The sequence below is a fragment of the Malaclemys terrapin genome, chromosome 21 (assembly GCF_027887155.1).
Source record: "Malaclemys terrapin pileata isolate rMalTer1 chromosome 21, rMalTer1.hap1, whole genome shotgun sequence".
NCBI lineage: Eukaryota > Metazoa > Chordata > Testudines > Emydidae > Malaclemys > Malaclemys terrapin.
The window spans coordinates 608,026-623,077 of NC_071525.1; the positions used below are offsets into that span (position 1 = coordinate 608,026).

Genomic DNA, 15,052 nt, shown 5'->3' on the forward strand with positions numbered 1-15,052 from the left:
GCCCGGGCCACCCTTCTCCACACCTGGACACAGGTGTGTCACAGAGACGCTTATCACTCACCAGGCGCTTATCACCCGCCAGCCACAGCCCCTTTCCCGTTCCCTCTGAGTCACTGACCGAGGACTGGCCACAGGGCAAGACGTTTCCTCCACACACTGCGGCCAAACCCCCCCACGTCCAGAGGCCCCCCCCACCCGAGAGTGGCTGTCCTGCTCCTCCGCACCACAGCCCCCCGCCCCCTGGGAGGGCCCCTCCTCCAGCTTCACATGCCCCTGCTCCTCTCTCCCAAGGGCTCCGAGGCATCAGAGCTGGATGGGCTCCCTGGGGTGCCAGCCCCGGCCCAGGGGCATGAGCCTCCTCCCCTCCCCAGGGCTCAGCTGGAAATCCCCTGGCACTGAGCCCGTCACACTCAGCCCCTGGGGCCCCAAACCATGCCCTGCTCTGGGAGCTGGACGTCCAGTGCTAGCAGCTGGCTCCTAGTGGGCCCATCGCTGGGCCATGCTGGAGTTTGTGGGCTGTGCTGGGTACGGGGGGGCTCGTAACACCAAGACACGTGTCCAGCTCTCGCTAGTGGGCATGAGCCCCCCAGGGAATCTGTGCAGCCCTTTGCCATCCCCCCCAGCACCACAGGTGCTGGAACTAGGAGGGCTGGGGGGCACTGCACCCCCTGGCTTGAAGTGGCTCCATCATACACAGGGTTACAGGTTGGTTCAAGGCTCTCAGCTCCCCCACTGCCAGGGGAAGGCTGGGCAGGGACGAGGAAGTGGTGCCCCAGAAGTCCCACCCAGCCACTGCCTGCAGAGCCCGTGTCTGGGGCTGTCCGAGGGCCGGGCGAGCAGGCACCACACTCCCAGCTACGTGTCCACAGCCCTGCACGCCCCTGGGCCCCAGCCCCACACCGTGCCCGGGTGTGAGGCTGCCCCCTGCTGCCAGGGCATGGGAACACACGGCCAGAGTGCAGGGTTGGCACCGCAGTGCATGGAGCTGTCTGTACGGCAGCCCCTCCCCTGGCTCCCGGTGTCCATCCCTGGGCTGACATTGCCCTCTGCCGGCCGGCCGTAGCGGTGCAGCGCAGAGGAGGGGCCAGTGTAGCAGGACCCAGGCCAGGCTCTGGACACTCCCCCCAGCAGCTGCCAGCAATTCCTCTACAGGCACCATGGGCTAGTGGTGAGAGTAGGGTGCGGCGTCGTGGGTTCTGTTCCCCCCTCTGCCACTGATTGATGTGGGCAAATCTCTTGACACCCACGGGCTGCTCCCTAGGGTGGTTGGGATGTCCAAGGTCTCTGGGGGCAGCTGCTGGAAGGTGCTACACAAAGGCCAAAGGTTTGTACGAGGGAGAGGGGCCCAGATCTATCCAGCCAGACCGAGCGTGCCTGGGTGCTCCCTCCCGGCTGGGTCCAGCAGTGGGGGTGGCACAGCCCGGTGAGAATCGCTGCTCATGGAGTCTCTGGCATTGCAGTTTATTGTAGGAAACCATGAAAATACAGCGATTGCCCAGTGCAGACCCCATGAGACCCCACAGAGACTCTGGGAGCTCCCAGTGCCGGAGCCCAGGCCCTGAGAGGCCTCGGTCCTGCCATGCCCAGCCAGCCCAACGCCTGCCCCCTGCCCATGGCACAGGCTGGGGAAGGATCCAAGTCGGTGGATTTGCTCCTTGGCGCTTTGCCGTTTGTGGAGGTGAAGCTGCACTAGCCACCCCCCGGGAAGGAGGTATGTGCAGGGTGCTGGCACAGCGGGCAGGGAGGCGGCGGGCGCACTCCATGCCGGTGCCATAGGGACATCGCGGGACAGGTGCAGCAGGGCAGGGCTTGGCCCACATGGGGAGCTCCCTGCATGGCAGCCTGGGGGTCGGGGCGAGACCCCTCCGTGCTCTCCCATCCTCCCGCACACCCGACGGGATGTTTCCAGCAGGCCCCAGCCTGGGAAGGGAGCTTCATTCTGCAGCCTGGTGCCCCCCAGCGAGAGGGGCTCTCCGCACCCCTCTGCCATCTCCCGTCCCCACTGCCCCTGCAGAGCCGCGCTGAGGGAGCGGCAGGATGAGCCCTGGCTCTGGGCAGCAGCTGGACTGGCTGGGTCAACGATTAGCCTTTAAAACACCCTCTGCCCCACCCAGCCCAAATCCCCCAGCCTGCTCCCCCCTCAGGCCCAGGCCCAGCGGCTGGGTGCTGCTCCCTGGTCCGTGTGGAGGGAGGATCTCAGGAACGTGACACCCGCCCAGGCCCTGGCAAGATGGGGGTTGGTTCTGGGGCACTGCCAGTCTCTGCCTGGTGCCCTCAGCACCCACAGCTCAGACCCCCAGGTTAAACGTTGGCAGGCCATGGGGAGGAGCTGGGAGGGGAAGGAGAGAGGTTTTTTGGGGGGGAGCGAAGGGGAGCCGTGTGGCCCAAACCCTCCCCCCACAATCCAACAGAACAGGAAGGATTCACGAGCCCAGCACGGAGACGCGGGGGAGCAGAGCCGGGCTCTCCTGGCTCCCGAGGCCTCAGCTCAGGGCTGGGTCCCACGCTGGCAGGGGTCTGCCCTACGCCGCCCTTCTGCAGCCTGCGCTCCAGGCCCGGGGGCTGAGGCCCTAAACCAGCCCCATGTCAGAGCCTCGCTCTCCTCCCTGTCAGCTCTGTGGCCCCCCTCGTTAACCCCGCAGGCCGGAGCTCAGCGCTCTCGAGAGCCGAAGTCCCTCGCCGGTTGGAGGGCAGAGCTCAGGCGACTCCCCCCGGCTGCGTGTCCGCAGCACGCTATCCCACTGGCGGCCGGTGTGTGCCTGGGGCCGGCTCAGTCCAGCTTGGAGAGGCCCCCGATGGTCACTTTGCGCTCCTGCTTGCTGGCCACCAGCTCCTGCAGCTGCAGGGCCCCGCCCCCGATGAAGCAGAAGGCCGGGCAGACGGGGCCTGAGCAGTCCACGCCACACTCCCACAAGCCGCGGAAGGAGACGGCGTCGTAGAAGCTCACCTTGCCCCGCTCATAGTCCAGGCAGATGCCGATGCGGGGGGGCAGGGGGATGGTGCAGCCGCTGGGGTCGCGGGAGGTGAGGGCCGAGCCGTGGGACAGCAGGATCTTGCCCATGCCGATGGTCAGGAAGGCATATGGGGGGGGCACATCCACGGTGGCGTCCTCCGCCCCACTGTCGTGCCCGCTGTCTGGGTCGTACCTGCCCGGCAGGAGGGGGAGCGTGAGCACATGGTGCAGACGGACACACGGACGGATCCACCCCAGAAGATCCCATCCCCTGGGGCATGGCAGTCTCAGACAGAGTGAGCTGAACCCCCCCAATCTCTGCCCCTCTGCCCGGTTAGCGTCCAGGCCCCTCCCTCGGGGAGCAGGAAAGCAGGCCAAGAGCTGAGCCGGGTGTGGGCTGCAACGAGGAACCCGGGACGCCTGCGGCAGAGGGAGGGACCCAAGGGGATGCTGGGAGCTCCAGAGAATCTGCCCAAGGGCCCGGCAGTGACATGGGAGCTCCAGCCCAAGGCCCACGGACGAGGGGGTGTCGCCGGGGCCTGCCCCTCCACCCAGCATGGGTGGCCCAGCTCCTGCACTCACCTGGGGCTCACCACGTCCTGCGGCACCTGGAACCACTCCTGCAGCTTGCTCTCCAGCCCCACGCCCACCTTGACCAGGTAGGAGCTGGGGTCCACGCAGCAGGCCCAGTAACTCTGGCCCTGCGTGACGGCCACGTCGCCGATGAGCAGGTCGATGGAGAGGTGGCAGCTGGTCATGAGGCGCTCGGCGGCAAAGAGCATGGGCAGGCCGGGCACACTGCGCACGGCCCGCTGGTCCTTGCTGATTGCCAGGCGCTCCCGGTTGAAGCCCCAGCGGTTGTCGAGGAAGAAGTTCAGGACTGAGAAGGGGGAGAGAACAGAGAGTGGGAAGGGGCTGAGAGGCAAGAGGCGGCCCCACACCTCTGCAGTCTCCTCTCCTGGGGGGACGCAGGGGGCACGTGTGACTCCTCAGGGGCGCAGCAGCCGGGCCTTCCCCCTAGCTAGGAATCCCACAACCTGGGGTTGAGTGCACGTGAGTCGCAGACACTGAACCTCACTGCACTTCCCCGGGCAGCGGCTCTGGGGCTGGGTGACGCCCAAGGTGCAGCCCCATGGAGATCCCCAGGGCTGGCCTAGAGCCCTCCATCTGCAGGGCAGAGATGTGTGCAGTGGGAGGTGTGGGCAGGTAGGTCTCCCGCACCTGGCACGGGCGGCGCGCGGGGGGGTATAATAAGAACGGCCAGACTGGATCAGACCAAAGGTCCATCTAGCCCAGGGTCCTGTCTTCCCACAGTGGCCAGTGCCAGGTGCCCAGAGGGCATGAACAGAATGGGGAATCATCCATCCCCTGTCGCCCCTGCCCAGCCTCTGGGAAACAGAAGGGAGGGAAGGTGGGTTAAAGATCATCAGTTCCCATAGCATCTAGATACTGAGGTTTTAGGCCTGCTTCTGAGTCCTCATCTTTCCTAATCCCTGTGGTGTATCACAGCCCTAATGCATGGGTTGGGGCATCTGGTAACAGCCATGCAGCAACATTGCCCAGGGATTGCTTGCCAAGGACTGAAATATAGGTGCCTCTGGGGTTGGGTGCAGCAGCTGGTTGATAGCCAGATAGCAACCCAGTGCTGAAATGCAGCCATCTCTGGGGCGTGAAGCATCAGATGTTTAAATGTATATCAAAGTCTTTTGCAAAAAAATTTATTTGCGTTATTTCACTTAGAAAAAAATCAGGTTTTGAGTTAAAGCAGGTGGAGGGATGGGAGAGAGTATATAGTGAACGAAAGATTGATTTAAAAAATGTCAGAAAAATATTGTGAAAACAGGAAATTCCTATAATCTCATAAGAGCGGCCATACTAGGTCAGACCAAAGGTCCATCTAGGCCAGGGTCCTGTCTGCCGACAGTGGCCAGTGCCAGGTGCCCCAGAGGGAATGGACAGAACAGGGAATCATCCAGTGATCCATCCCCTGTCGCCCATTCCCAGCTGCTGGCAAATACAGGCTAGGGACATCCCTGCCCACCCAGGCTAATAGCCATTGATGGACCTGTCCTCCATGAACTTAATGAGTTCTTTTTTGAACCCTGTTATAGTCTTGGCCTTCACAACATCCTCTGGCAAAGAGTTCCACAGGTTGACTGTGCATTGTGTGAAGAAATACTTCCTTTTGTTTGTTTTAAACCTGCTGCCTAGTAATTTCATTTGGTGACTCCTAGTTCTTGCCCCTAGTTCTTGTGTTATGAGGAGTAAATAACACATCCTAATTTACTTTCTCCACACCAGTCATGATTTTATAGACCTCTAGCATATCCCCGCTTAGACATTTTTTTTCCAAGCTGTAAATTCAAAGTCTTATTAATCTCTCATCATATATATATATATCCCCTCACCTGGTGCGGGTGGGGTGTGCAGTTAGGTCCCCCCTCACCTGGTGCAGGCGGCGTGTGCAGGTAGATCTCCCCATACCTGGTGCGGGTGGCGTGTGCTGTTAGGTCCCCCCTCACCTGGTGTGGGCGGCGTGTGCAGGTAGATCCCCCATACCTGGCATGTGTGGGTAGGTCCCCCCTCACCTGGTGTGGGCGACGTGTGCAGGTAGATACCCCCTCACCTGGTGCGGGCGGCGTGTGCAGGTAAATCCCCCCTCACCTGGTGCGGGCGGCGTGTGCAGGTAGATATCTTCGCTGTACTCCCCAAAGCCGGCCTTGTTGCAGCCCTTGACTCTCAGCACGTAGATGCTGTCTGTGTCCAGGTACTCCACCAGGGCGCTGGTGCCCCGCACCTCCTCGCGCCGCTGCCACAGCTTGAGCGCCTTGGCCTTGGTGTCGCTCTTGCGGTACTCCACGGTGAAGTGCCAGGCGGGCGGCGAGTGCTGGGGCAGGCGCCAGCACAGGAAGATCTGGTCGTAGGCGTAGGTGCGCTGCGTGTCGATCACCGGCGCCTCGGGGGCTGCAGGGAGAGACACAGGCATGAGGGAGCAGGCCCCATGCTGGGGCAGGCGAGCGGCCAGACGCAGGGAGGGGGCATTCCGGACGGACGGACGGACGCACAACCAGCAGGAGGCTAGGGGAATCTGACTGCCGAGAGCTTGTGTGGGCACCAGGGGAGAGAGTCAGGGAGACGGGGGGCGAGCTGCTGAGAGGCTCCAGGGACCAGACGGGCTGTGTGCAAGTGGGGGGAGGGAGCAGAGGCTGGAGACACAGGAGAGGATGAGAGGGAGCAGGGAACTGAAGGATGGAGCTGGGGATGGAACCGGACACAGTGTGATGGAGGATGGAGGCGGGGACTGGGCAGTGAGGGGTGGAGAGCAGGGACAGAGGAGAGAGAGAAGGACAGACGGATGGGAAGAGGATAGTGGGAGATGGAGACACAGGGAGGGAGGAATAGGGACAGGGGTGGGTGTGAAGTGAGGGATGGGCACAGAGCAATGGAAGGTGGCGGATGGGGGGTGGGCACAGAAGCGAGGGGTGGAGGGATGGACACAGAGCAATGGGGGGTGGCAGATGGGGGGATGGGCACAGAGTGAGGGGTGGAGGGATGGGGGGATGGGCACAGAAGCGGGGGATGGGCACAGAGCAATGGGAGGTAGCGGATGGGGGGATGGGCACAGAAGCGGGGGATGAGCACAGAGCGAGGGGGGTAGCGGATGGGAGGATGGGCACCAAGTGAGGGGTGGAGGGATGGGCTGGCAGATGGGGGGATGGACACAGAAGCGGGTGATGGGGGATGGGCTGGCGGATGAGGGGGATGAGGACAGAGGGATGGGCTGGCGGATGGGGGGATGGGCACAGAAGCAAGGGACGGGGATGGGCTGGCGGATGGGGGGGTGGGCACAGAAGCGAGGGGTGGAGGGATGGGCTGGCGGATGGGGGGATGGGCACAGAAGCGGGGGATGGAGGGATGGGCTGGCGGATGGGGGGACGGGCACAGAAGCGGGGGATGGGGAATGGGCTGGCAGATGGGGCATGGGTACAGAGCGATGGGGGCTGGCGGATGGGGGATGAGCTGGTGGTCGGGGGATGGGCACAGAGCGATGGGGGGTGGCAGATGGGGGGATGGGCACAGAAGCGGGGGATGGGCTGGCGGATGGGGGGATGAGGACAGAGGGATGGGCTGGCGGATGGGGGGATGGGCACAGAGCGATGGGGGGTGGCGGATGGTGGGATGGGTACCGAGTGAGGGGTGGAGGGATGGGCTGGCAGATGGGGGGATGGACACAGAAGCGGGGGATGGAGGGATGGGCTGGCGGATGGGGCATGGATACAGAGCGATGGGGGCTGGCGGATGGGGGATGGGCTGGTGGACGGGGGATGGGCACAGAGTGATGGGGGGTGGCGGATGAGGGGATGGGCACAGAAGCGGGGGATGGAGGGATGGGCTGGCGGATGGGGGGGTGGGCACAGAAGCGAGGGGTGGAGGGATGGGCTGGCGGATGGGGGGATGGGCAGAGAAGCAAGGGATGGGGGATGGGCTGGCGGATGGGGGGATGGGCACAGAAGCGGGGGATGGGGAATGGGCTGGCAGATGGGGCATGGGTACAGAGCGATGGGGGGTGGCGGATGGGGGATGGGCTGGTGGACGGGGGATGGGCACAGAGCGATGGGGGGTGGCGGATGAGGGGATGGGCACAGAAGCGGGGGATGGGGGATGGGCTGGCAGATGGGGGGGATGAGGACAGAGGGCTGGGCACAGGGAGAGCAGGGGCAGCTCTAGGGGCGGGAGCGTGACTTGCCTCGGGTACTTCAGTGACGACTCAGCAGCGGCCATAGCCTATAAACAAACAGAGGTAGAAGCGAGTCTGAAAAGAGTCCCCAGCCGGTGCAGTGCAGGGCCCGGGGTGGGCGCCTGTCAGTGGGGGAGGGCACCCGGCCTGCCCACGGGAATGCTCCCCCGCAGGGAGTCCTGGCCCAGCCTGGCCCGGCTGGCTACTCACCCTTCTGCATCTGCCGCAGGGTCCAGGTCCTGTCTGCTCCCACCGCGCAGGCCCCTGGCCCCCACCGTCCCCTCTGCCCCTGCCCTGCCTGCAGGGAGCCTGGAGCACAGAGTGGGGACTGATGCTGGCCGAGCCCCTTGGACTCTGGGGCCGTTTGCAGGTGACTCTGGGGACTGCTGGGCCAGGGGACAAGTCTCCTGACTCTACAGGGAGCCCCGAGCCTCCCTGGGTATTTCACATGCCCTGCCTGCCCCCAGAGCGAGCAGCTTCCTGCCAGGAGGGGCACTCTCTGTAGGGCAGGACAACGCGGTATCTGGGGGCAGGACTCGAAGTGTGGGAGGCTTTGGGGGAACCCATGAGGCCACTTCCCCCAGAGGTCTCTCTCCGGCAGCTGCCAGCCCCTGACCCAGCGCCACACAGAAGGGAGGTGTGGGGGGGTCAGACTGCCAGACAGCGAGCTCCTCCCCCTCCAGACAGAGCTCCTCCCCCTCTAGCTACCAGGCAGGGAGCTCCTCCCCATCAGCACAGAGCTCCTCCCCCCTCCAGGAAGCCAGAGAGAATGCTCCTCCCCCTCAGCATAGAGCCCCTCCTCCTATAGGAAGCCCCTACCCTCAGTCCAAAACTCCTCCCATACAGCACAGGACTCCTCCCCCTACCAGAAGCCACAGAGAAAGCTCCTCCCGCTCAGCCCAGAGCTCCGCCCCTATGGCTGGCCACTGGTGGTTCTGCAGCACGGCTCCAGCCCTCACGTTTACCTTTGATAAAGGTCAGGTCCGTGAGCAGCTTCATCTCTCTGCTGAGGTCCACCTGGAAGCGGCTGAAGGACGAAGTGGCAGCGGGCCGGAAGGTCTGCAGCGAGTCTGTGGCCCTGACGATCCTGCCGCGACAGGAGGTTCAGGAGTTGGTGCAACAGGCCCCGGTAACGGGTTCCCGGTGCCACCGGTGCCCCAAGTCTGTGCTACTCGCGCACCAGCGTCCCTCCCGCTAGCCCACAGAGGTGCAAGGCTCCTCCTGCATGTGTCCCACTGCACTGGGAGATGGGGACAGTGCATCAGCCAGATCCCCGGCCCCGGGAGACCCCCTGCGGCCCCCCGGACGGAACGGTACCTGCTGTGTAGCTGCTTGGCTGCTTGGACAAAGCAGGGGTGGTCAGTCTCCTTCAGCACCTCCTGGGCGTAGCCCACCAGGCCCGAGTTCTCCAGCATGGAACGGTGCTCCTGGATCTGGTGGTGCAGGCTGGCCAGCCGCTCCTGCTGGGACTCCTGGATGGCCTGCAGCAGGGCCGTCTGCTTCTCCTCCAGCACCGTGCACAGGCCCCGTATCAGCTGGGAAACCTCCTCCTTGGCCTGGGACCCATTCACCTGCCCAACCAGAGCAGAGTCACCATGGGGCCTCCCTCCACACGGGGGCCCTGCTGCCCCGGGGCTTTGGCACCCGGCCTGGGGGAGCTGGAGCTGCCCTGGGGATGGCGGCGCTGTGCCCGGACACCTCCTGCCCTCGCCCTAGAGGGGTGAAGCAGCGTCCCCTCCCCCAGCCCTGGCAGTGCCCCTCGCTGGCGCCCCCCGCTCACCTCGGTGTGCTTCACCGTCTCCTCCAGCTCCGCGATCTGCAACTGCACCGTATCCTGGCTGCTCAGGATGTAGGCGAGGCTCTTCGTCAGCTTCTCCTACACGGACAGCGCGGGCAAATGAGACACACGGGCCGCTCGCCTCGCACAGTCCAGTGCACGGGGGGGCGGGGCTCTGAACCCAGCCACCTGGGTGTGCACATTGCACAAGTCGGGCCCCATGCCTGGGCCAACGTGCACAGTCCACGAGGACAGCGGCGGGTTTACAAAGGGACCTGATCCCCCCCACTGCATGCACCCCATTCACTGCATACACCCTGCTCACTGCATCCCCCCACTACATGCAGCCCGCTCACTGCAGCCCCCCACTGCATGCACCCTGCTCACTGCATGAATCCCGATCACTGCATCCCCCCACTACATGCACCCCACTCACTGCAACCCCCACTGCATGCACCCTGCTCACTGCATCCCCCCACTGCATGAACCCCGCTCACTGCAGCCCCCCCACTACATGCACCCCGCTCACTGCATCCCCACCACAGCATGCACTCCGCTCTCTGTATCCCCCCACAGCATGCACTCCGCTCACTGCATCCCGCCCACTGCAATCACCCCATTCACTGCATCCCGCCCATTGCATGCACCCCGCTCACTGCATCCCCCCACTACATGCACCCCACTCACTGCTTCCCCCCACAGCATGCACCCCGCTCACTGCATCCGGCACTACATGCACCTCACTCACTGCTTCCCCCACTGCATGCACCCCATTCACTGCACCCCCCACTCACTGCATCCCCCCACAGCATGCACTCCACTCACTGCATCCTGCCCACTGCAATCACCCCATTCGCTGCATCCTTCCACAGCATGCACCCCTTTCACTGCATGCACCTCGCTCCCTGAATGCCCTGTCTGCGCCCTCCATTGCTGGTACTGGACACCCACCCTGTGCATGTCCTGTTGGTCTGCACCCCCCAGCTCTGGGATGGGATTCCCCCCTCGGGGTACGTCCCACTTGTGTCCCCCAGCTCTGGCAGAGAGACAGACCTCCCTTCCTGCCAATCCCCCATCTGCACCTGCCCATCTCTGCCATGGAGACCCACGCCCCAACACCATCCATGCTCCATCTGCATCCCCCAGTTCTGGCCTGGGAAGCCCCGGTGCATCCCTTACCCGCAGTGCCTGGAAGGCGCTGAGCACAGGCGTGACCTTGTGGCTGGCGTGAGCGCGGCGTACGCGGCACAGCTGGCACACCAGCCGCTGGCAGGTCTTGCAGTAGTGAGTCACCTCCTCCTTGTGCTCCGGACACATCAGACCCTGTGCAGCAAGACCCACATTGAGTAATAGCGGTCAGCGCTCCCCTTTCCAGCCAACACCCCCCACCTCCCTCCCAGGTCTGCACCCCTTGCCCCCCCCCACCCAGTGCCCCAGGTTCCTCCCCATTCAGTGATCACCTCCCCTCCCAGCTGCATCAGCATCCCCCTTCCATCCTCGTACCCCTCCAATCTCGGCGCCCCCACCCAGTGTCCCTGGCAGACACCACATGGGTGCGACACCGGGGCTCGCACCACCCTGAGCGCCTCCAGACGGACAAGATGCACGGAACCCGCCCTGCCCTGTCTCCCCCCAGCTGCCCATGCAGCAGGGACCAGAGGCCCTTTCACCCCGGAGCCATGTTCAGGTGCCCACTGGCCCCTGCGCTGGGCACGAGGCGGGTGATGCTGGGCCCAGACACACCATCCCCTCCCCCGCAGAGTCCCAGCGCCCAAACCTCTCCCCAGCTATGCCCCAGGGACCCAGCCTGGGGACCGCTCACACCCAGCCCTAGCTGGAGCCTGGCCTGGGACACCCTGGGCAGCCCCTACCTTGGGCCGGAAGGTGAGGGTGGGCGGCGTGGGCTCGTGCTGGGCCTTCTGGGTGCCCCAGGGGTGGTAGAGTTTGAAGCATTCATTGCAGAAGCTCGACTTGCACTCGGTGCAGCCCTTGGTCGCCTCCAACTGGGGTGGTTTGCAAAACTGGCACATGATGGCAGTGCTGATGTTGATGGTCTGGCGGTACCGCTCCACGATCCGCTCCAGCGTCAGGTTCCGGAACAGGTTGCCCAGGCCCCGCTCGCCCAGGTCCACGTCCCGCTGGCAGGCCGGGCACGGGAAGCTGACAGTCTGGGGGTGCACGGCCCCCCGCTTCCGGCCCGGGTAGGTGCCAAACCCTGGGGGAACCCAGAAGCCTGTCACATGACATTCAGCCCTGCCGCGGACGACCTCCCGCCACAGCCACACACCCCTTGCCATGGCCGCCACCCCCCGCCATGGCCCACACCCCTGCCACAGGGTGCCTGCATCCTCTGCCCCTTGCACATTCCTGGTTACCCTCCCAGGCCCTGCCACCCCCTCCTCCTCCTGGTCTCTGAGTGAGCTTCCCCAGTGAATCCCCGCACCAAACTGCACAGACCCCTCCCACTCTGCCAAGGGGGATCGGGAGCCTTCTGCTCCCAATGCACTCTGGGGGACAGGGGACGTGGCAGCTGCATCCCCCAGACCGTGTGGAAGGGCTGGGGATCCCAGGATATGCCGTTCTCCCCACCTGACTTGAGGAGCCGATCCAGGCGGTCGGGTTTGGGGATGACTCTGCGGCCCATGCGGGGGCTGCGGGTGGCCGGCGTGGAGGCAGGCGAGGTGGGCTCCGAACTGGGGTCGCAGCAGATGTAGCCATGCTGCACGAGGATCTCACTGGCACAGACGTGGCAGACGTTGTGCATGCAGGGCAGGGCCACCGGCTGCTTGTACATCTCCTTGCAGACAGGACAGATCAGCTCCCGCTCCATGTTCTTCATGCTGGTCTGGAGAGGGGCCCAGGAGAACGGTCAGCCCCCCGGGGGAGCACCCAGCTGCAGGGCCACAACTGCCCACCTTGGAACTGCCTTTCCCTGCCCCCACCAGAGGGGGCACTGGGGCTCAGTCCTGACCCGGGAGCTCCATGCTGGCAGCCGTATGGGGGAGCCTTTGCTGGGCAGGTATTACAGCCACTCCCCAGGGGGGTCCCCTGCCCATCCCCCCAGTCTCACAGCCACTCATTCCAGAAACAGCTGCTAACTGGCCGCTTTCGGCAGGTAACAAGAGGTGCCACGTTCCCTGCAGGTGCCCAGCTGGCTCCAGAACGGCCCAGCCAGCCCCCAGAGTCTGGCCAGCCTGCCACACACTCCGGTGGGCTCTGACCCCAGCTCCCCAGGCTGCTCCGTCTCCATTCCCCGGCTCTTGGAGCAGAGCTCAGAAGGATCCCGGGAACCGCATCTGCTCACCTGAGCACCTGCCCCCTGCTGCAGAGATGCATTGTGCGGGATGCCGGGCTGGACTGGTCGAAGGTGGGGCAGAAGGAGGGGGGATACACAGCTGGACGGGGCTTTGGTCTGACCCAGGCTTGCAAGGAGTCGGGGCACCTGGCTGGCTGGGCCCACTGGGGTCGAGTGGTTTCCACACTGTGCTTTGCATTCGGAACGGTGGCAGAATTTGCTGCTTCGTTAGAGGGTCTGGGACACGCTGCTTCGCCCAGTTCCCCGTGGGTTCGTTGAGCTGGAGCTGGGTTGGCCCTTGGTTCTCCCCACTACCCCTCCCCATTGCACACACCGAGCCTGTTCACTGCTGGTTTGCTCTGCAATCGCCCACCCAGCCCCCAAACCCGCCCAGTTCCAACCTGCAATGAGCGAAATCCCAGCTCTGCTTATGGCCCAAAGCGACCAAGTGAAGGGCCTGGTGCAGGCCCCGGAGCCAGTCCCAGGGCAGGCCCTGAGTCCCAGCTCCGCCTGGCCGGGCTCTCTAGGAAACAGATGCTGTGTCCTGAGGAGCCCACAAGCTGCCAACTCCCCCAGCTGGGCAAAGAGCTCCCCCGCCCCCGCCCAAAATACACGGCTCCCTCTGCCCCGAAGCCCCATTCAAGAACCCTCCGTTCCTGCCCCTGCTGCTACCCCTTGTGTGGCTGGCACGTCCCAGGTGCATCTGCCCAGTTCGGTGCGCGCTGCAGACACACACACACACACACACACACACCGCTGCTACACAATACAACGGGGGATTGAGGCAGCCAGCGCGGAGCCTGCAGCCTGCCAGGGCCATCCATCTCCTGGCCACAGAGGGGCAGATTACAAAGCCCAGACAGTCCCCCAGCTCCCAGACCCCCGCGGCGGGGGGAGGGGGGAGCTGTCGGCCGGCCAGGGCCCGCACTCACCTTGCTGCATCTCTTGGATGCCATCTCTGCCTTCGGAGAAGGGGCGCAGATGACACAAAGCGAGGGGGGAGGGGGAGGGGGATGGTGAAGGGAGGGGCAGGGGGAGAAGGGGGCAGGGCAGAGACAGAAGCTGGACCGGGTCCTGCTGCTGCTGCTGCTGCTGCCTGGCATCCAGCCCTGGGAGCGCCTGCATCGGGTTGCCATGGAGACTGAGAGCTGCACGGATGCTCGGGATCCTTCTCAGCCCCTGGGGAAGGAGGGTCCAGGGCAGGGACGGAGGCGACTGTGGAGAGGGGGCAGCAGTGCCCAGGCTGGGGACGAGGGGGGCAGCAGTGCCCAGGCTGGGGATGAGGGAGCGGGGGGGGGCAGTGCCTAGGCTGCTGGATTCAAGCATCTCACCCCCAGAAGCAGCTGGTCTGGTTCCTGCTCACCCCCCTCCCATGCCACCATCATCACACCCTCCATCACCACCATCTCTCTACCCCCCCCTGTGCATTGCACACCCATCCCCCATACACTACACACCCAGTCTCTCTACCCACCCGTGCATTGCACACCCAATTATCCTTTGCACTGCACAATCATCCTCCTGGCTCCTGCACACCCCACCAACCGTGCAACGCACACCAGTCACCCCCGTGCATTGAACACCACTCACCCCTGTGCATTGCACACCCCACCCCCGTGCAATGCACACCGATCACACCCGTGCATTGCACACCCCATACCCGCGTGCAATGCACACCCCATCCCCCCCATCACGAGGCGTCGTCCCCCCCGTCCGAGGAGCCGCTCTCCTCCCCCAGGCAGCCCCCAGCCACTCACACTGATCCGGACGAGCGCATCCATGATGGAGGTGAAGGTCTGCAGCTCCTCGCCATCCGCCATGGCTCCGGGCTGCCCCCGGCCGGGCTCCGGTCCCGACGGCAGCGCGGCGGCGAACACCCCAGTCTGCGGCGGGGAGGGCGCACGGAGGAGCCGAGCTGAGGCAGGGAGCGGTGCGCATGCTCCCGGGTCCAGCTCCGGCCTGGGGGGAGCGCGGTGGGGGTGGGGGTGGGGGGCGAGGGGCTGTTACCGGGCGGGGGACGAGGGGCTGGCACCCAAGTTTGCCCCCCTGCACCTGCAGACAGAGGAGAGGGGCTGACACGGGGGAGGGGGAGCGAGGATCTGGCACGGGGGGGAGCAAAGGGCTGGCACGGGGGGGGGAGTGAGGGGCTGGCATCCAAGGTTGCCCCCCTGCACCTGAAGACAGAGGAGTGGGGGGGAGCGAGAGGCTGGCACCGGGGGGGGGGGACGACGAGGGGCTGGCACCCAAGGTTTCCCCCCTGCACCTGCAGACAGAGGAGAGAGGCTGGCA

At 64.8% G+C, this 15,052-nt stretch overlaps 1 protein-coding gene across 3 annotated transcripts; it reads right to left on the reverse strand.

Moving 5' to 3' along the window:
- Positions 1-1,445: 1,445 nt before the first annotated feature.
- Positions 1,446-14,639, reverse strand: TRIM46 (tripartite motif containing 46). Of its 3 annotated transcripts, none has more exons than XM_054011310.1 (10): positions 14,521-14,639; positions 12,058-12,313; positions 11,340-11,683; positions 10,648-10,791; positions 9,472-9,567; positions 9,009-9,262; positions 8,657-8,778; positions 5,618-5,917; positions 3,536-3,833; positions 1,446-3,146 (listed from the first exon to the last, which is right to left on the reverse strand). In XM_054011310.1, the coding sequence occupies exons 1-10, from the start codon at positions 14,581-14,583 to the stop codon at positions 2,771-2,773; spliced, it is 2,253 nt and encodes a 750-aa protein (XP_053867285.1). In that variant the 5' UTR covers positions 14,584-14,639; the 3' UTR covers positions 1,446-2,770. The 3 variants fall into 3 exon arrangements, with proteins under 3 accessions (XP_053867285.1, XP_053867287.1, XP_053867288.1); XM_054011312.1 differs by lacking the exon at positions 14,521-14,639 and adding an exon at positions 12,773-12,813; XM_054011313.1 differs by lacking the exon at positions 1,446-3,146 and having other exon boundaries at positions 3,744-3,833; positions 5,580-5,917.
- Between the last annotated feature and the right edge of the window lie 413 nt (positions 14,640-15,052).

Coding starts and splice junctions, on each gene's coding strand:
- TRIM46 (XM_054011310.1), bottom strand. CDS start 14,583: ATGGCGGATGGCGAGGAGCTGCAGACCTTCACCTCCATCATGGATGCG. Junction 10,792..11,339: donor CCCTCACCTTCCGGCCCAAG/GTAGGGGCTGCC, acceptor CTTGCTGCACAG/GGTCTGATGTGTCCGGAGCA. Junction 8,779..9,008: donor GCCAAGCAGCTACACAGCAG/GTACCGTTCCGT, acceptor CTGTCGCGGCAG/GATCGTCAGGGCCACAGACT.